Source organism: Megalops cyprinoides, chromosome 21 (genome assembly GCF_013368585.1).
Source record: "Megalops cyprinoides isolate fMegCyp1 chromosome 21, fMegCyp1.pri, whole genome shotgun sequence".
Classification (NCBI taxonomy): Eukaryota; Metazoa; Chordata; class Actinopteri; order Elopiformes; family Megalopidae; genus Megalops; species Megalops cyprinoides.
The window spans coordinates 8,573,556-8,593,656 of record NC_050603.1 but is presented as its reverse complement, the minus strand read 5'-3'; the positions used below and the strand labels follow the sequence as shown (position 1 = coordinate 8,593,656).

Genomic DNA, 20,101 nt, shown 5'->3' with positions numbered 1-20,101 from the left:
GCCAGTATCCGAGCACATGGATTGTCCCCAATACTCAGATTCATAAACGGTCCTTGTTCAAATGCAATGGCCGTAATCTTAAACTTTGGCTGCAGTTTTCAAAATATTTCCCAGTGAACTTTCTCACTGTGGTGCCCATGGTTTCTGTATACACATTGATATACTGATTTGCTACAGTTATTTCTTCTAAATATTTTCAGACTTGGCTGTGGAAATAGTCTTGTGTTACTACCTATCCCGAGGGTAGCAAGGTTGCTTCCAGCAATGCACCATTACATTAAGCTGCAGTCTATCTTATCAGTCTGTCTTCCACAGTTGAAATGAATAGGAAGGTTAATTGGAGGGGTAATACTGCATCAGAGTATGCTAGTGTCTTTATTACTTTGAGGTACATAAAATCAGCAAAAACAATACAGACAAAACTACCGTGTATAGCTATGCCATCCATCTGTCTACATTTCAAAGCTTTGAAATACTTTTCTCCCCATCTCAAGATGGACCACAGATTGAAATCTGAGTGAAAGATGTTTTACCACCCATTTATTTCGCTCAGAAATTTTCATTTTACGTTGTCAGCCTAATCTCTGTTTGTAAAAACTCACAGCTTGAAAAGAAGTATCTTATTTTTGATTAATTTCCACTTACCAGTACCAATGTGGTCCAGAATTGATACCCATACAGTCTGTTCTTTGAATAGCTCTAGAGTTCTGCTCAAGTATGACTTTGTGATGAATCGGGAATTTTGTTGGCCAGAGGCCAAGGACTGGGTTGTTGGGCAAAAAAGATTAGGCTGCCTAAGTTTGATTTTAAAGTTACGGTTTGTGGGCAGGCGTGATACTCTAAGAAAGAAAATTGATTTGGGAGGATTCCAGGGAATAAGGATGAAGGAGCACTGTAACAAACACCTTTCTCACAGTCCGCCTCAGTCTTACTCACCTGTTGTATTTTTCTTTACTACAAGGACCACAAAATTTCAGTGTAAGACTTACTTTCGTACTGAGAATTTTTCTTTGGTGGACACTGATGTTTAAGTACCAGTCAAGTATCCTTTTTGTTTTTTTGGGGCTTGTTTTTAACTTTTACTTTTAACTTATGTTGCTATGTAATTTTTTTCCCTTTTTTTGAGAACCTGATGAGAAAGTAAATAAAAGGAGATGAAAAATACTTAAAAAAAAAAAAAAAAGACCCCAAGATTTGAATGGGAGAAAGTGATACTGATGAATATCTGATTTCAATATTCACTATTTGTACATGACATTGGCAGAGAAGGGGTAGGTGGTGTACATACTGAGTTTCTGTACTAGGCACTGCATAACACTTGGTAATACAAGTCCGATTGTTGAACACGTGTATCTTGAGCTTAACTGGTGACTGAGGCAGTTTGTCCCTGTCCTTTATCAATTCTTGATATTGTTAGTTTAGTCTTCAGAAGACAGAACGTTATGCTTTCTCACTCCCCATGTTGTAAGGCTTTTTTCTTTTTTTTATTAATTCTATTACTCTCATTAAAACAAATATGACGTACTTTGTCTTATCTTGCTCTTTTGGTTCTTTTTGTTTAATGCATACAATTTTGCTCTGAGAATTTCAAACCTGTTTGAATGATGGATGTGACAGTGACAGTCAACAGTGGCTTTTTTTTTTTTTTTTTCAGCCATTTTATCAGCGTATCAGGTAGAAACACATACTGTTTTAGCCAATGTGGTAAAGTTCACATGTATGTATGACTGAACACTGAAAATAAGGCTCCAAAGGAGGTTTTGCCAACAGGCTGTCTTGGTGCTTCTGACTCCTCTTCCATTCATTAGTCAAACCCAAAATGAAAAGGCATTGTCTCACTGAGGACAGAGGGTGACACATCTACCAATCCAGCAGGGGACTTGTACAGCCACACAGATACTGTTTTGTACTTTGGCTCACCCATCCACACAGCATGCCAAGAGAGACAATTGGCTGATCTACAGATCCAGGTCCCTCGGCTAAAAAGGAATTGTGTGCTTGTCCTTACCCTTAAGAGGGTGATAGACCATCTTCCTTGGCAAACCTGTATACTCAACTCTGCTGTATTATCACCAGAGATTTGTTGGTAATCCAGGTTTAGTAAAGTAGATGTCATGATGGGAGAGAGGTGTGAAGCTCATTAAACATACCATGTAACTGCAACCTCTGGTCTGGACAAGTTTTCATTATTTCCTCTGTGACAGAGCCCTGGGTTTGAGTGCCGAATACAGCCTCCCTCGCTATAATGAATATAAGGTACACGGTGGCCATGCTTTCATGTCACCGACAGTAAATCCAGTGAGTTATTGCATTAAATTTGAATTAAAGGCTGCAATATTTTCTATTGTTCATTTAGGATAATATAAGATAATCCTTTTTTTGTCCCACAGCAGGGAAATGCATTTCTGGAAAATTAAAATATTTTTTTCTGAACATCATCCAGATCCATCTTAGTGATAATTTTCAAAGAACGAGTCATACTGCATCAGAATCATTGGGTCACATGAGCAGTGTGGGATGGCTACACAGCCATTCTTTATTGATGAAAAGATTGCACAGGAGCTTCATGCTCATAAATATATGTGAGTGCGTGTAATACCTTAGGCAGAACTTTCTGCAAATGGAGTGGAAAAAGTCCTCTCTAGAAAAATTAAGTATCATTCAGACCTGATGGTAACAGTGTAGAGCAGACATGCAGAACAGTATACTGAATACAGACCAATTAATAGGTAGTGTATTGGTCTGGGTGATGCTGTCTATTCATGGCAGAATTCCACTTTCAGTGACTGATAGAATCCTGACAGCGTGGAGCTATATTGCTGACTGGGCAGTGGTCCACTTCCTTTGTCTTCTAAAAAATCTACTTGATGAGGCCCCAAGGGATGTAGATGCCAAATTATCTCAATGACTGAATAATGTGAAGACACGTATTATCAGTCTACATCGGTAATGCTTGGAAATGATGTAATGTAGATAGAGCTGTGTACTTGAGGTTTTGGTTAGTCATCGGTTTAGCGCGGAAGTAACTACCATACGTGTGTTTTTTTTTTTTCCAGGTTGTAGACCAATTATATAACATCAAATATGTAGAGACATTTAAAGGATTCAAGTTTCCAATAAAACATCAAATTTAAATAATGACTGTTGTTCATATTGCACTGTTTCCACGGAAAACCAAGTCAGGTGACGAAACGGTATGTATGGTTGAAATCAATGAATAGGCGAAGGACCATTTCTGCAACATTATATCAACTGTATGCATGCTTGTTTGCCCACCAGACTTCTGCTTTTTACTTACAGAGCTTCCACAACACATCTCCCCAGTGACTGAATAGTGCGGTGTGTTGGCTGTTCATAGAACCAAGGTCACATGCCTAACGATTTCTTCTGTTTCACTTCAGTCAGCAGTCAGTGTACCACAAAGCTGGGTCAATATTCTGGCAAGAAAAAAGGATATTTCATCTCCAGGGAAGATTTAACATTACACGGCACTGAAACAACTACAGAAATGAGACATTTTCGCCTAAATGTTGCAGAGGTATCTCAAACCACTGCAACTTTCGTTGCCAGGGAGGTTCCAATGTGTATACCTGTGCTGGAACACTAAACACCAACATAACAGGAGGCCTACATGATCCCAAAACAAACCACAAAGGAGAAGGAAAACACATACTTACTTGAACTCCTATGATAACAGAGTGAACATAGATGGTTTAGGGATGGAAGCAAACTCTGTATAGGGAATTATGTATGAAGTGAAAGCACTCCCACTGTCTCTAAAAGAGCAGGCCATCACTAAACACAAATGAGTCAAACCGGAGGTCGAACATGTTGCCACACAATTATCTTCCAAAGATAATTAATCTACCTAGCACCTTTCATAAGTGCCCAAGTTGTGGCCACCCCTCTTGTAGAATGTGCCACAGCTACTGTTGGAAGAGGCCTATATGATGGACTGATGTAAGCCAGTGAAGTGGCATCCAAACTGCAAAAGGCTATACCGATAGAGAAGTGTCACAAACTCTTTGTGACACACAAAGAGGCTGACTGGGAACCCAAATACCTCTAGTATGTGTCAGAGCACTTCAAGGCTTGTACAGGGCAAAGCATGCAGTCTCCCAGCCTACAGGGATTGTAGCGAGGTAGATGGAAAGCCTCTAAATACTGAGGGTCTCAATATGAAAAAATGAAATTTGGATCAGGAAATCAAGGCCAGAATTGATGGGGGAGACAGCATTAATCATGGGTGGGCAGCACATGCAGCTCATTCAAATGAGGTACAACAGTTTTAGGTTTCGTTCAGCTCGTCTAAAGCTTGAAGGATGGTCATGTGAGAGCACAGAGAGGGACATTTTTCAGATCCTGTGTAGCGAGCTACTGAAAGACACTGTGAACATGCCCACATAGCATAAGCAGGTGCTCTTTTCCATGTGGAATGGTTCTCATCCCATCATGGCATTTGTTGCAGAAGCTACCACATCTACGAGGGCATTACTGCTGTGCCGCCCCTAGGTCACCACTCTGAGCAAATTAGCCAATTGTCATGGTAACTTGACATTCGTTTTCCCAGAGTGCAGAGTGGCTCCAAGGCATTTTGTACACATTTGGTGAAAGAACGAGGAGCCAAGGTCAACCTAAGGAGGAGAACAGCAAATTCGCCCTGCCTCGAAAGACAAGATGAACCTTACGATGGTTAGTGCACATGGGAGTGCAAAGAAAGGTACACATCGCAAAGGTGCACATTTGTGATGACATCATCATTTCTTGTAGATGAAAAGAGATGCTTGAGTATAAAAAAACGAGCGAGCACTACAGATAGCACCTCACGTCTTCCAGTTTCAGGACGGGTATGAAACCTCCATTTCACTTGAAAATGCGCATGCGTGTCTCACCACAGCTTGGAGCTGGGGTGTTACTGCCCGTTTCTCCAGTAATTTGGAAATCTTGCAGAGCTACAGGAGTTCACTCATTTTTATAACCAAGTGGGAAGCCATGGTCCTGCACTGAAGCCCATACCTGGTCTTCACAGTGCTGAGCACCAACAGCCAATAAGCACACAAACAGCAGTGGTAAAGCTGGACAGCATGCGAAGGCGTGGTGCAGTGGCTGCAGGCTGACGGGGACAGAGCTGGCCTTCCGCTGCTGTCCGAGTGGTCCGAGTCGTTGCTATGCGAACGCCAGAGAGCCTGCAGATGTGTGGGTGTCCAGAAGTGATCAATCAGCTCTTGAACTCCCTCACTGTAGTGGGAGGTGCCAGGTGTTGGCTGAATCCACACCTTGGATGTCTGTGTGCCTGTGGACCCAGGACAACTCAAAATACATTAATTACCACTTGAACTATGTGACTCTGATCTCTTTGTCTATTTGGCATGACTGTATCTAAAGGAATATATACCAGAAATTCTCAGCTAGCTAGCTAGTGGTATGTCTATGTGGTTGCTAACTAGCTAGCTGTAAGTAAAAGTTGGCCAGTGTAATTTAATTATTTGATTTTCTCTTGAATTATTACATGCCGTAGACGATAACTGCAATGATAACTCACAATTCTCTTCGTAAGTACGTAGTACGCAAGTATGCAGTTTGGAATACTGCCAAGCGCTGACGAACCATTACAACCTTTCACTTTCCGGTATCATCCAATCACAGAGAACGATGAGTGGAAGTCGTCATTCTGTGTCCCCTGAACGACAGACAATATTGACCAATGGTAGCTCAAATACGTGATCTTGGGTCCAATGGCTTACTACGGGGGCGGAGCAAGAGGTCATACGCGTAACACGGGAGGTGGTGTTCCTGGTAGCCATCTTGGATTCACTGAGTGATTGTTTGGCAAAAAGAAATAATAAAAATTAAAAATAAAGCTTCAAGACTTGGAGTCTTAAGGTACAATATAGAAGGGTAGAAGGCGAAGGGACATTCAGAAAAATCAGGTAGCTTATCGTGTTGCATTTTTGGACAACATCATTGAAATTGTGTAGTTTGTCATAGCTAGCTATCCTTTCCCATTTTAAGTAGCTAGCTAGCTAGGTAGCTAGCCTTCTAGCTGGTTAACTTCTGCTAGCCATCTGAAAACATTCGCTGGCTCGCTAGCTAATAGTGAAAATGCGTTAGCTGCTCTCTCTGCTATATCACGTCTAAGAATACAAACATTTTAGTTATCTTGTTAAATTATGTAGCAAACGCTGGCTAATTTTCTGACATTCGTTAGGCGAGCTACCTTACCTAGCAGTGTAGCTACGTGCTATTGTTTTGCAGCTAGTTAGCTGGCTAGTTAAATTGGAGGTGAGAATTAAATTCAGAAGGCTTTACTTTACATTTAAATATCACATTACACTTTAACGTCACATGCATTAATATCTCATTCTAATGGAAGCGTGTACTAAAAGTTTTTTTTTTTTTTTGCAAACGTTAGGTAGCTAGCTAGCCTCGCTAGCTAGCTATATTACTCATCCCGTCGCAATGTGGATTTGTGTAATTTTGATTTTAGCGTACCCTCAAAGATAAAAACCAATCTTCGGTTGTTCTGATTTGTTCGTAATTTTCACTTTTGTGAGGGACTTGTGCATGTTTAGTAGTTTGCCGTACAGTAGCTGTGATAGCGAGGTTGAAGAACGTCTCTCGGAAGTAACGGGCCGCATTTACAGTTTTACCTTAGCTAGGTGGCTACCTAACGTTTAGCGCAAGAATGTAGCAAAGACACTGCGCGGATGCTGCCATTGTTTACGCTTTATTTACCATATTGTGGCGGTGTTAGTCTCATCAGTGTTTAATTTGCAATGAGAAAGATACCGATGTGTCATTATTCAGTATAAAGCTGCTTAAATATCAATTCTCACTACCGGTGGATTTCGGCTGTAAACGCGATTAAGCATAGACATCTTGTTATTGTAGATTTTTGGGTCAGTCCGGTGTCTTTGGTTTTCTTTCACTGGAAATTCATTTTATGCAGAAATGCAATGTTGTGGTTAGTCAATATGAAACGAGTTTTCAGTGCGCCACTTTCCTTTGGATATGGATGGAAGAAACAAAAATGAATCAACATACTCATTTAATATATTGCAAGTTTACATTAGTTAAATTGCGCTACAAGATAGGTGATGATTAAGTAATTGCCGCATTGAGTTCATATTGACATTGTAGAAATAATATAGTTGAGTTTACTTGTATCAAGTTAACGTCAATTTGGTTCTGCTTTTAGTTGGCTTGCAGTTTAACACGCCGCTATGACTTTCAAGTTACCTTGCAATTTTGACTGAGTCTGCACTTATCAGTTTGAGTAAGTGTTTGCAGAACTTGTCAAATGTCCCCTACCATCAGGGACCTCTGCACTATGTCTAGATTGACTTAATATGTCCTTCCATGAACGGATTTGGTCATTTTCTGCATATGAAGTACCTATGCATGTGTTGGCTGCCACCCGGACTTCTAGGTACATTATTTCCTGAGATATTGGGGCTGGAAAGTATGGAGAAAAATGGTGATCACAGTGCTCCAGCTAAATTTTACACATCTCAGAAGCTCCATGAAATACAGAGCCTATTCTTCAGATTTGTTCCTAGGAATGATGAAGCAATATCTGCTAACACTTTACAGTAAACCTGATAATAATGTGCCTCAGACTCCCAGATGTTGGTGTGTTTGAGGTGGAATGAACCCCAGAAGAAGGCTGTTTACACCAGGAGGCGAATAAGAGGGCAGTTTTTACAGCTACACAGAAACACGTCCGAAGCGACAAATAATTTAATTGATAAGATTTGTGTTCTAAATGTTTTATAATGGGGAGGCCTAGATCAGAATGTTTCAGCATGTTACCTTCATCAGTGAGACTTGTAATTTAGTTGGCAATTTTCACATACCTTCCTCTAGAACCCCATTGCTGGCAGACTAGTTAAAGCTGAATTCCCACTAGTTGCCTCTGTTTTCTGTATGCCTCTTAACAGCTTTCATGGCATAACATTAAAAATGCATGTTTTGATTTAATATATTGATGGTGTTTCATTCGGATGCGGCTTTTTGAGTTTTTGAGACTCAAACTGATGGATGTCAGCTGGCAAAATTGGCATGGGCTGCAAATTCAGGATCCTCTTAATCTGCTGTCAAAATCCATCTTGCATAGCTCTCTAAAACAGATGATCATTCTGAAATCTCCCCCCCCAGTGCAGCTGTTTTCTTTTGGAAAGCTGCTCCTGTGTAAATAGCGTTGCACTGCTGTTTTTCTAACAAGTGTCATTCTACTCCAGCCACTTCAAAGGTAGTTTAATGAGTAAGATAATGCATTAACTTGAGAGATTACATTAATATTTTTCTGGCCAGGAAAAGAGTGTTCTGGATGGAATGTGGTACAAGTGGAATTTAAATGAAACTTTCCTATTCATGGACAGAGACGGGTGTGAATTCGTTATGAGCACGTTGAGAGGTATAGGGCCTATATAACAAGTTGGGAAATCTGTGGCAACCCCACTTTATTTTATCTTTTTATGCTAATCTATAGTGTGTCCACATTTATGATAATCTAGCCTTACCGTTCATAAAAGCCTTTTTATGAATGTATATCCTTATGCGGTCTAAGCGAGAGTGAGGAGTTAAATCAGCAAATTACATTTCAGGCACATTTTGAAATGGAACAGAAAGGGTAATGACTTGTGTTAAAATCGAATGTCCTTAGTAAACGTTTATGGTTTCTTTTAAGTCTGTCCTTGGTGATGTAGTTGATGCATACAAAAAGGTATCTATGATTTATTTATATCAAGAAATTGGCATTTCTGGTTATCGCCTAATTTAGGCCTATGCAATTTAGTGTGTTAACAATGGAATCATTTATATGCACTAAGCTCAAATAATTCCACCCACAATGTAGACCATGCTAGTCCTTCCAGTCTTAGGGAATGTTAATTTTGTCATTAGATTCATTCAGTAATTTAATACTATAGGCATGCTTTGGTCTCCCACTGGCTTTCTGTCTAGGATCAAGGCTACTCATTTTCTGTCTTTGAGTTGTAAAACAAAGTCAGCTCTTGAATCGGTATTTACCCCAATTGTTAATTATGACAAAGACTTAATTGTAGTTGTTTTAATACCTACGTCTGTCACAGATAGGCATTTGTGACCAGTTTATGTTAAAGAGAGTAATTTCTGTTTTGTTACCCTAGTCTGTTTTCGTGCATTGTGAAAATAGTGTCCTCTACTCTGTCAGAAATCCAGTAATATAGCAGCTGCAGTGCCCTGTCTGTCTCTGGTGAAGCATTGCAGAAATACTGTGTTTTCTGTGCCATTTTCTGTTCTTTTAACAGTTTCTGTGTGTTAATCTGTCCTTCTTTTCTGACAGTGAAAGACGGTATGAAGAAAGCATCCTAGTCAGTAAGTCATGGCTGATAAGAGAAAACTACAAGGTACGTTTCTCTCTTATTTTCAGCTTGTCCTTGAAAATGATAAGCTCGGGTCCCTTACTATTGTTATTCTGATTGTTTTGTGATCCTGTTACAGTGCATGAAGAATGTTATGTGCCACCTAAAGTGTTTGACTTGTGCCATGTTTCCAAGTGAAATAGATTGACCAGCAGTGCAGGTTCTCTGATAGAGGTTTCAAGGCGGGAAGAACATTATAGCCACCTGAAATCATATTCAGACGTTTTGTCCAAGATGGATAAGAGACCAAATGGTTTTGAAGCCTTTTGCTTATACCCACAGCGTTCGAATGCTCAGGCTTTGGTGCTCAGAATGCAGATACTGAGCCTAGCGAGAAACTCCCAGGAGGTGCATTTGCAAACACATACTTGTGTAAACACAATCTGGGTAGAAAGTAGTCCACTGCCTCTCAGTTTATCAATATATTCATTTTGTGCCAGAAAAATGAGGCAATTGCTAGAAATCTTGCTACAAGCTGGTGAACTACGTATTAGAGAATTTAACTGTCATACTGTGACATATCAGTAGGCTTCGCAGGATAGGATGTTTATTTTTGATAATCTAGTGATAATTTAATTGCGCTTTTAACACAGTAATGTTTGATTCAAGATGATTATTGAATCCAGTAACTAGCTGTATGAAAAGTGATAAACTACTTTGAAATCACTGTTCTTCCTAAGATTGTAGGGTGTAGCCTGTTGGGAATTTTTCATAACATACCTCATAGGTCCGAAATATATATAGCATTTTACCAATGTGAAACCAAATTAAGTCCTCATGCATCCTCATGCATCCTTTCACGCCTAAGCGATACGCCAGAAGGCAATAGGCTACAGTTTAAATGTCATATGTGAAGGGGCTTTTCATCTCAGTAAACAAGGAGAGGTGGTGGTTTCTCTTACATCATGTTGGCAAAGCACTGCAGAGATGAAATTACAAGCTTGTACTCAAATGTTGCTTGTCAAATACTAACACATCAGGAAAGAACTTCCTGATATATACATGCATTTGAAAAATGTGTGTGCTTGTGTTTGGAAGATCATAGCGCTAGGATTAAAGTGTGTGATTTGCACTGTTTTATGCCCTCTTCAAGTTCTTGCAGCTGTTTAAGTGCACAGCTGAACACCTCTGCCTCTCCCCCTACCAGGTGAAATAGATCGATGTTTGAAGAAAGTAGCGGAGGGTGTAGAACAGTTCGAAGACATTTGGCAAAAGGTGAGAATTCTTGGTTCCTGTTAAGATTCATCTAGAAAAACATACTTGTCACTATCAAAGTGCAGGTACAACTAGTAATGGTTGATGTGTTAACATTTTGTTTCAGTCACAAAATACCATAGAACCATAGAACTGTTACTAAGAAAATGGCACTGAAATGGATGTTGCCATTGAACAGATGGTCATTGTGTGTGTGTTCCAGCTTCATAATGCCGCCAATGCGAACCAGAAGGAAAAATACGAGGCGGACCTCAAGAAAGAAATTAAAAAATTACAGGTTAGTAATTAAAAAAACTTTGTCTCAGTTGGATATACCAGATACCATGGTAGTCTTTTTAGAATCGTTAATAGCAGATGCCATTTGGCAGTTAAGGTCTTCTGGGCTCTGAGTGAATGGCATGTGTGTCTCCATGTGGCCAAGTGAAGAAACTGTGCTCTTCTCCCTTTTCTACCCCAGCGTCTTCGAGACCAGATAAAAACATGGGTGGCCTCCAACGAGATCAAAGACAAAAGGCAGCTAGTCGAGAACCGCAAACTCATCGAGACGGTAAGGGAGAAAGTCACTCATTCCAACATTTCAACATTTCATAGTCTCTCTCTCTCACAGGGATCCTGCTCTACTTTTCTCTAAAGGCTCCTGGCCTCTATCATTTGTAGGTGGAAAGTGCAATGCAATTATGTTAATTGTACATAGTGCACATTGGGTTTATGTCTATAAATGAGCCAGGAATTTTGGTCAGGTTGAATTCTTAGATGAAAGCAGGTTTACCCATTTTAAGAAATTGCATCAGCAAGCTAATGTATGAAGGGCTATGTACACGTAATCAAGTAATTAAATCACCATATCATTACTCTCTCATCGCTCAGCAAATGGAGCGGTTTAAGATAGTAGAGCGGGAGACAAAGACGAAGGCCTACTCCAAGGAGGGACTGGGCCTTGCGCAGAAGGTGGACCCTGCTCAGAGGGAGAAGGAGGAGGTTGGACAGTGGCTGACGGTGAGTGTGTTCGATTAGCATTGTTATGGAGAGGCATGGGATGAAATTTCTGATTGATTCCTGTTGGCCTACGGCTACTCTTGTTGTTTTTCCTCTTTAGTATCTCCTGGGCAGCCGTGCACTGTACTTTAGTGTGACATTAAAAATGTAAACATAAAATGTGTAGCAGAACAGAAGTTACTTTACAGCAGATTTAATGTTGAACTGATTTGAAGTTGTGGTGATACAGGTGCTGTTCTGTGTACTGCGGCGCATTGTCTCTAAACCGTCTGCATCGTCTTTTCGTCTCTATTAGAATACGATAGACACTCTAAACATGCAGGTGGACCAGTTTGAAAGCGAGGTGGAGTCTCTCTCTGTCCAGACTCGTAAGAAGAAAGGGGACAAAGAGGTAAGGTTGTCTTACAGTCCCTGGCCATCCATCTGTTGCTGTCCCAACTCACGGGAGAATAAGCTCAGACCTTCACACATCACACTGACTGTCCTCATGTTGCCGTCCACAGAAGCAGGACCGAATAGAGGAGCTCAAGCGTTTCATAGAAAAGCACAGGTACCACATCCGCATGCTTGAGACCATTCTGCGTATGCTGGACAACGACTCGGTGCAGGTGGACTCGATCCGGAAGATCAAGGACGATGTGGAGTACTACCTCGACTCTTCACAGGACCCGGACTTTGAGGAGAATGAGTTCCTTTATGACGACCTGGACCTTGAAGATATCCGTAAGTACAGGCATTGTAGAAGAGGCAATTTTGTGTTTTGATGTACTGTTTCAGAGCATTTGAATAAACACTTTGTTATTGACAACTTTCAACCTGAAATTCATAAAGGAATTACTTAATATGGCCATGTATTTGAACTTTGAAATGTGAAAGTTTCATTCAGTTTAATTCTGTATTGATACATCAAGTAGAGATGTTTACTGTTTTGCAATCAGGTCTCTACATTGGCTTGAAAAACATGCCTGAATTTGGTCGGCAGATTATCGCCTATGTCTTTGTATCATGTACCTTTGAGCTCATTGAACACTTTCCTCTACATGTATAGCCCAAGCACTGGTGGCTACATCTCCACCTGGTCACTCTCACATGGAGGATGAGATCTTCCATCACTCCAGCAGCACCCCCACCTCCACCACCTCCTCCTCTCCCATACCTCCATCACCTGCCACTTGCACTACGGTAAGTGTCTATTGGTAATTTCCCAATGGTCTTTTCTCTTCACAAGCATCAGAGAAGCCCCTTGTGTTTTATGGCGGGGTGTGTTCTTGATATCGCCGTGAATTCTTCATTCAACCAGCGAGTACTATGCCAACAGTGGAATAGCACACACAAGGGGAGTTGTTCCCAATACAGAAAAGAAAGAAACTGTTAATTTATGTGTTAGTGTTATACTCTGGGAAGGAAGCTTCTTCATAACAAAGTTCCACATTTTTAGTGATTTAAAATGGCTACCCGGTGCAACTGCAAGTGCCCATCCCTGGCAAAGGGCGGACAGAGTTAGGAGAATGGAAAGGAGAAAGATAGATTGGAAGATAGAAATGAAAAGTAAAGTTCAGCGTTTAAGTCGGCACAATCAACACTGAAAGCCATTTTAGGTCAAACAGAAGCTGATGCTTTCAGTTGGAGCTAAGGCATTGGCAGTTATCCCTGTAGCGCCAGTGAAGTGTCAGTGTTCATGTGTCCCTTTCCCCAAAGTGTCTTCATGCTTGTGTGCATGTCTTTCAGGAGAACTCAGAGGATGACAAGAAAAGGGGACGCTCCACAGACAGTGAAGTCAGTCAGGTAACAAGTATTTCCTGTCTGTGTTAGAAGAGCACTGGACATTCCTAAACAATTTTCGCTTTTACTTGGCATAGAAGTGCCAGGTGTGGTACCTTCCTGCCAGGCCAGTTTATTGTCGATTGCTCCTAGCTTTGTTTTGGCTTTGAAAAGGGCAAATGTGTGTAGAAGTTATACCAGTTTACACCCAATGTAGCCATCAGTATGCCATGTTGATGGTTGGATATTCTGGGATAGCTCTGTAGGCCATGCAGCTGAGGAAAACCATGAGCTAATGTACACTGTTTCAGGGCTATAGAAAAAGGAAGTGAGACAGTGATGCTTGCTTTGTGCTTGTGTTTTCTCCCTGTTCAGAGTTTACTGTTTATTCAGAGGTTACAGATACTATCTGTGTATGCTTCTACAATACGTCCCCCTTGTTCTTTCAGTCACCAGTAAAGAATGGCAATCCCTCTTCGTCATTGTCCTCCTCTTCCTCATCCTCCTCCTCTTCGTCATCCTCTTCCGGAGCCTCCTCGTCCTCGCTGGTGTCCATGGCTACCATCACAGGTGGCAGTGGGGCAATCACAGGGGGCAACAGCCTCCTCGGCAGCATAGGGGGGCTCCTTCCCAACTCTGGCAGCTACAGCACAGCGACTCAACAACAACAGCAACAATCTCAGCAGCAACAATCACAGCAGCAGAACCAACAGCAGCATCAATCCCAAGCCAAAAACTCTGTGAATTCTGGGGCACCCTCCAACACCAACACCAGCCCGTCGAGCCTCCTCCTGCTCCCCACATCTGTCGCTTCCTCACCTCCCAATACTAGCACACCCGGTCTTCTTGCCACAAACTCCCAACCTCAGGGTACTTCAGGGCCAACCGCTGCCTCGTCCTTGGGGCTTGGACTGGGGTTAGGCCTCAGCAAAGGTAGCGTGACAGGGGTTAGTGGTGCCAATCAAATTCCTGGCCTGGGTCTGTCTGGGATGCCGGCATCCCTCAACACCATGGCTGGGCTCTTGTCAAGCTCCACCCCTGCTCCTTATGCCCAGGCAGCAGCTTCAGGGGCAGTTGGAAGTGGGCTAGGAGGGTCTATTGTGGGTGGCACTTCTAGCTCTAGTGGGGTAGGAACAGGGAACAGTAGCAACGGAAGTGGTGTGTCTGCCGGTTTGTTAGGCTCTGGTAGTGGAGTCGGTGGTGGCAGCGGTGGGATTTTGGGTCTAGGCAGCGGGCAGACCGCAGTTCAGGGCCCGCCTCAGATGGCCCCTAGTCCAGTTGGCGGACTGGCTCCTGGAAGTGCTGTTGGAGCCATAGGGGGTAATGGAGGGAATTCGGGTGCAGGTGGAGGTGGGGGAGTTGGTGCAGGAGGAGGAAGTGGAGGACTTCCCAGGCCGCCCAGTGGACAGAAGCAGAATGGCAGTACCAGTAAGTTTAGAACACCATTCATGTGTCTTACGTGATCATTAGTTGTTTTTTGGTTTATTTGCAATGCCTGTTTACTGTCTGTCAAATGTACTTCTTTTTGTCAGTTTACATTTTCTTTCGCAGTGTGCATCTGTATACATTTAGTATTTAATAATTGCATTAACATATACGTCTTTAATTTGCTCTCTTTTTTGTTTGTCACCTAATAGTATTTTTCCCTCATATCCTCACTTATGCCACATTCTCACCTTTTCTTCCAGGTTACAGTGCTGTAGTAGCAGATAGCACACCAGATTCCGCCCTCAGTAGTGCCAGCCAATCGCAAAACAGCCAACCCTCTTCCTTGGGGCCTGCAGCCAATCCCCCGTGAGTCATTACTGTGTGTTGTTTTATTCTGTTTATGCCAAATTAGACAGGAGACCCTCATCTTGAATATAGGGATTCCCAGGTATGGGGAATTCTGTGAATACAGTAGAGTATGAATACTGAAGTGTGACACACAAAGGGATCTTTGCTCCCAACATGAGACAACTCTGTTTTGTATATAAAGGTTTTAACACAATAAATAAGAGACTGTATGTCTCTTATGCATCTCAACCTCAGTCTGTGGAGTTCTTATAGCCATCTGAAGATTTTTGTTTTTTCTTCTGCAGCCTGTTATTTTAGGGAATTTCCAGATGAATGAAAGGGGCGACAGGTGTAAAATGCCCAGTTTGGTCATCCTCACCCAGAATAACCTGAATTATGTAGTTATTTCCCTCTGTTTCCCAGTAAGGAGACTGGCTCCAGCCTCTTGGGCTCAATGACCCTGCCCCCCAGCTCGCCCTCCCCATCCTACAGTGAAAGCAAGCCAGGAGGCGGGAGTCTGCTGAACGGGCCTCACTCATACACACAGGCCTCGGAAGGCATCAAGGTGAGAACGGGAGGGTTTGGTGAAACTACCATTTCCCACAAACAAGCTGAATTTTGGGAAACAGAATGGGTTTGGATTTAAACTGAGACTAATCAAAGCCAACAGCTTGTGGGTTTTACGCTTTCAGTTCTGTTCCCCAGGAAGGTCACGGAGTGAAAACCATCCCAAGATGATTGTCACACCCTTAAATGTAATGAGATCACTACCAGATTGGCAGACTGAGAATGACTATAGAGTGTGCTTGGGTTCACAGGGAAAGGCAAACAGAAAGAAAAAAAAAAAAAAGAAGTAGGCGATTATGGTAGTGAAAGCTGAATGCGAATGGATTTGCATTACAATCAGCAACAGCACTGGCATCATCTCCCTCTTGTCTCTCAGGCACCAGAGCCCCTCAGCTCTCTGAAGTCCATGGCAGAGAGAGCCGCCCTGGGCTCAGGACTGGAGGGCGAGATACCAGCGCTGCACCTGTCAGACAGGGGTGAATGTGAACACTAACACTACACATCACATGTTCAGCACCGCATTCAACTGTGCCGTGTATCTGAGAAGAATATGTATTTTTTCATGCCAGAATAAATTGTCACAGAATTTAATTCTGCTTGCAAGATACCTGATGTATCTTTAAAATTGCGCGGATATTTGAAACAAGTCACTGGCTCTAAATGGTTGAGGGTTGACTGGTAGTGCTAATGAATCAGCTCCGTTTGTTTCACTGAGCCACCATTTTACTTTCCCCAGACATCTTCCCTGCATCATCTGCCCCACCTGGGCCTCCCACAGCACCCCAGCCTTCTCTGTCTGAGGTCAGCATCCCTCCCTCGCTGGGGGTATGTCCCCTCGGGCCCGTCCCCCTGTCCAAAGAGCAGATGTATCAACAGGCCATGCAGGAGTCAGCCTGGACGCACATGCCCCACCCTTCTGACTCAGAGAGAATAAGGTACAGCATTCTGGGATAACATGGTCCTCCCTGTGGAAGTGTCAGGGCTGTTCGGTATGTCCACACTGTGTTGTTGGGGTCTGGGCTTCTCTGGGCTGTTTCCTGTCACTTTAATGGTGTAGAGCTGTCAGAGAAGTGAACTGAACTCTCCCCTCCTCCCCTCTACAGGCAGTACTTGATGAGGAATCCGTGCCCCACCTTGCCTTTCCACCACCAGGTGCCCCCTCCTCACTCCGACTCTGTGGAGTTCTACCAGAGACTGTCTACTGAGACCCTCTTCTTCATATTCTACTATCTAGAGGTAACCAGACAGCCGTGTGTCTGTCGAGGTCAAGCCTGACCTGAGGTCTTTGTTGGTCAAGAGACTCATGTCCACAACTTTCCTTTTCTTCTACAGGGCACTAAGGCACAGTATCTTGCAGCAAAGGCACTGAAGAAGCAATCATGGCGATTCCACACAAAGTACATGATGTGGTTCCAGAGGCATGAGGAGCCCAAGACCATCACAGATGAATTTGAACAGGTACTCCCTTAATTACTTGATTTTAATGCTGATTACCAGTTCAAAAAAGTACACTAATACAGTAATCTTTTTATGCTTCATACATGTTTATATCGAGAGGTTTGTATGCGTATATCTAGCAGGTAATTAATTTTTGATTTATAGGTAGGGCACAGGCAAATTTTATGGTCTTATACATGTATGTATTTGAACTGCTTGTTCCCCATTTTCTGGCTGAAGTGTCTGATGAGCAAATGTTTTTCAGGGGACATACATTTACTTTGATTATGAGAAATGGGGCCAGAGGAAGAAGGAAGGATTCACATTTGAGTACAGGTACCTTGAAGATAGAGATCTCCAGTGACTGACCGTTGGAGAGCGACAGAAAGAGTTGGAGAAAAAGCAGGGTGTGCTACTGTTGACATTCCTGGATTGAATTTCAACATAGTTGGAAGAGACGGATGCAAAGATGACTGTCCATGTCTGTTCATGCAAACGCAGTTGGATCACCTTCCCAGCCCTGGAAACCCCCCTCCTCCATCCCCCACCACCCCGACCGCATCATCGGTTTGATGCTTTTAATCGCCTCGCTAAACTGAAGGTATTTGGTGGAAAGATTATTGGATTTCAGGTTGATTTTACATATTTTGTTTAGACGTTAAAAAAAAAAAATCATGATTCACTCGAGAACCAAAGATAATTCGCAGACCCGTAATAACCCTTGGTGAAAGGGTTTGGTGAAATAAGAGCCCGATCAGATTATACTGGGGGAAGGTCCAGGACCTGAACATTTCACAGCAGTTTGCACTGCTGCAGGTTTTCCAAAGTGCAGCCTAACAGACATAAGCCCAACCATCTCATGCTTGTCACATCGTGATAAGAGCATTTGTAAACCTGTAACACCAGGCCTACTTGACTTTCCTCATTACCACATGCAGTACAAGAGCCTTCTTCTTTGTCAAACCTGGCATGGATCAAACTGCTATGCAAAAAGGTCCTCTTTCCATCCTTTTTGAAACTGTCAGTGTATGACAAAAGGACCACCATCAGCACTGAAACTTTGTGGTGTGTTTACAGGTAAATAAAACAAGCCAAAAGTGAGATGAGTTCATGAGTTAAACTGACAATGCCCAAACAATGCTTTTATCATTCATAATATAAATTTGTAAATCATTCAGGATTGCACTTCCAAGCTTGGGAGGACACTTAAATCTGTTAGATTACCTTGTGTATATATATACATATATATATATATATATATATTTGGGGGGAGAAGGGGGGGGTGCAAAAAATGTGTCAGTTTGAATTTTTACAGCTTCATAAATTAGGAATAAATTTGCTTCGTTTCCTCCCCTACTTTATAGAGCAGAAATAGGTCTCACTTGCTGAAAGCCACATAATGTGTTGAAGTGCTTTTTTCCCCTTTTCGTTTTCATTTCATTATGCTTTTTTATCTTTCAGTTTTGGAGTGCAATCTTGAATGATTTTTCTTGTATAACTAAATTTAGGCAGATATTGAAAGCATTTCAGAGAAATTGAAATATGAGGTAACTTTTTTATTTCTTTGGGGGGGGGGACAGGCCATATTTGGAAGACGACAAAGCACCATTTATTGAGTCCTGTTTTAATGTTAACATGTTTACTTAAGGGAAGAGAACAGTAATTGAAAGATGAAATGTGAATTTCTCCCAAAAACTGTTGTATAGACTTTTTCATCCTTTTTGTTGTCATCTGGACAGCATGGTAAATAACACTTAAAAGTGGAGTAAAGCAAATAAGACAAATAACAGTGAAATAAAGGATTGTAAAATATTAATAAAACATTACTTTTCAGAATTTTAATGTCTGCTGTCTTCAATTCTATTTAGGTCTGCAATTTTAGCATGATAAATCTAGAAAATTTGCTTAGTCTTTTCTACATATGAATTGAAATTTTAAAACTTTAGTATTATAAACAGTGCTGCCTCAACTTCATTTAAAAGTGGATAGTTACATTATTTAAAAAATAAAGCACATGCGCAAATATCAGGAGTTTAACTGGCTTTTCTAAACGGAGTTCTCAAAACACTCAGCCTGAGAGAACTTGAGTAATGCCACAAACATTTGTCAGTTTGTGCCAGTTCTGTGTGCCACAAGGTGCCCATTCTAGAGGATTCTGCCAGATGGGAGGCTGTCACATTCACAACCCCATGATGATAATTAGACTTGGCAACAGGGATGATGGGAAAGAGAAGCCACAGGGCATGTTCACATATGAATGTCTAGTAGTCTCTGGATTCCTGTGATGGTAAATGCAGGGACACCATCCTGTGGTAACTTGATAATCTTACTTTATTTTTTTGTTGAGACGCCAATTCTTTAGTTGTATTTTATGCTAATGGACACAGATGATTAGATTAAAACACCCTTGCAGTGCAGCATCCGTGCCCAGTGCCTGGGGGACAAGATGGGTGACTTCCTGGAGGAGTCTGTTTACAGGTCTTTTGATCTTGTATCCACATTATGCCACAGAATTTAAAGATGGAGGATTAATTACTGTTGCATTCAAATTAAGTGCAGTTGCTGCCAAGCACAATTTTCCTTAGAAGTTTTAAAAATAAAGAGGCCACCCATGGAGAGAAAACAAAAGTACATGACCAGGAAAGATGACTCAAGAATTACACAACAGCTATGGTTTTCACATTTTATTTCTGAGACAAATTTTTTATTTGACCAAAAAATTTAGCCTTGTGGCCTGAGTGGGCAGTGCTAAATAGTATTAGCATCTAACCCTATTTTCTGTATGCTTTCTCTGATGAACCTTTAAGTTTGACAACAAAGTGAAACTCTTACCACACTGGGTGCAGGAGAATGGCTTCTCCCCTGTGTGACTTTGCTGGTGAACCTTTAAGTTGTCCAACAGAGAGAAACACTTCCCACACTGGGCACAAGGGAAAGGTTTCTCA

At 41.9% G+C, this 20,101-nt stretch overlaps 1 protein-coding gene across 2 annotated transcripts; it reads left to right on the top strand.

The window, feature by feature from the left end:
• The first annotated feature begins 5,784 nt into the window (after nucleotides 1–5,784).
• Nucleotides 5,785–18,992, top strand: cnot3b (CCR4-NOT transcription complex, subunit 3b). Of its 2 annotated transcripts, none has more exons than XM_036515899.1 (18): nucleotides 5,785–5,883; nucleotides 9,326–9,389; nucleotides 10,552–10,619; nucleotides 10,822–10,896; nucleotides 11,077–11,166; nucleotides 11,487–11,615; nucleotides 11,911–12,006; nucleotides 12,119–12,338; nucleotides 12,664–12,797; nucleotides 13,344–13,400; nucleotides 13,826–14,804; nucleotides 15,065–15,170; nucleotides 15,576–15,717; nucleotides 16,096–16,195; nucleotides 16,456–16,654; nucleotides 16,823–16,955; nucleotides 17,052–17,177; nucleotides 17,422–18,992. In XM_036515899.1, the coding sequence occupies exons 2-18, from the start codon at nucleotides 9,365–9,367 to the stop codon at nucleotides 17,518–17,520; spliced, it is 2,778 nt and encodes a 925-aa protein (XP_036371792.1). In that variant the 5' UTR covers nucleotides 5,785–5,883; nucleotides 9,326–9,364; the 3' UTR covers nucleotides 17,521–18,992. The 2 variants fall into 2 exon arrangements, with proteins under 2 accessions (XP_036371792.1, XP_036371791.1); XM_036515898.1 differs by having other exon boundaries at nucleotides 5,785–5,930.
• Nucleotides 18,993–20,101: the final 1,109 nt, after the last annotated feature.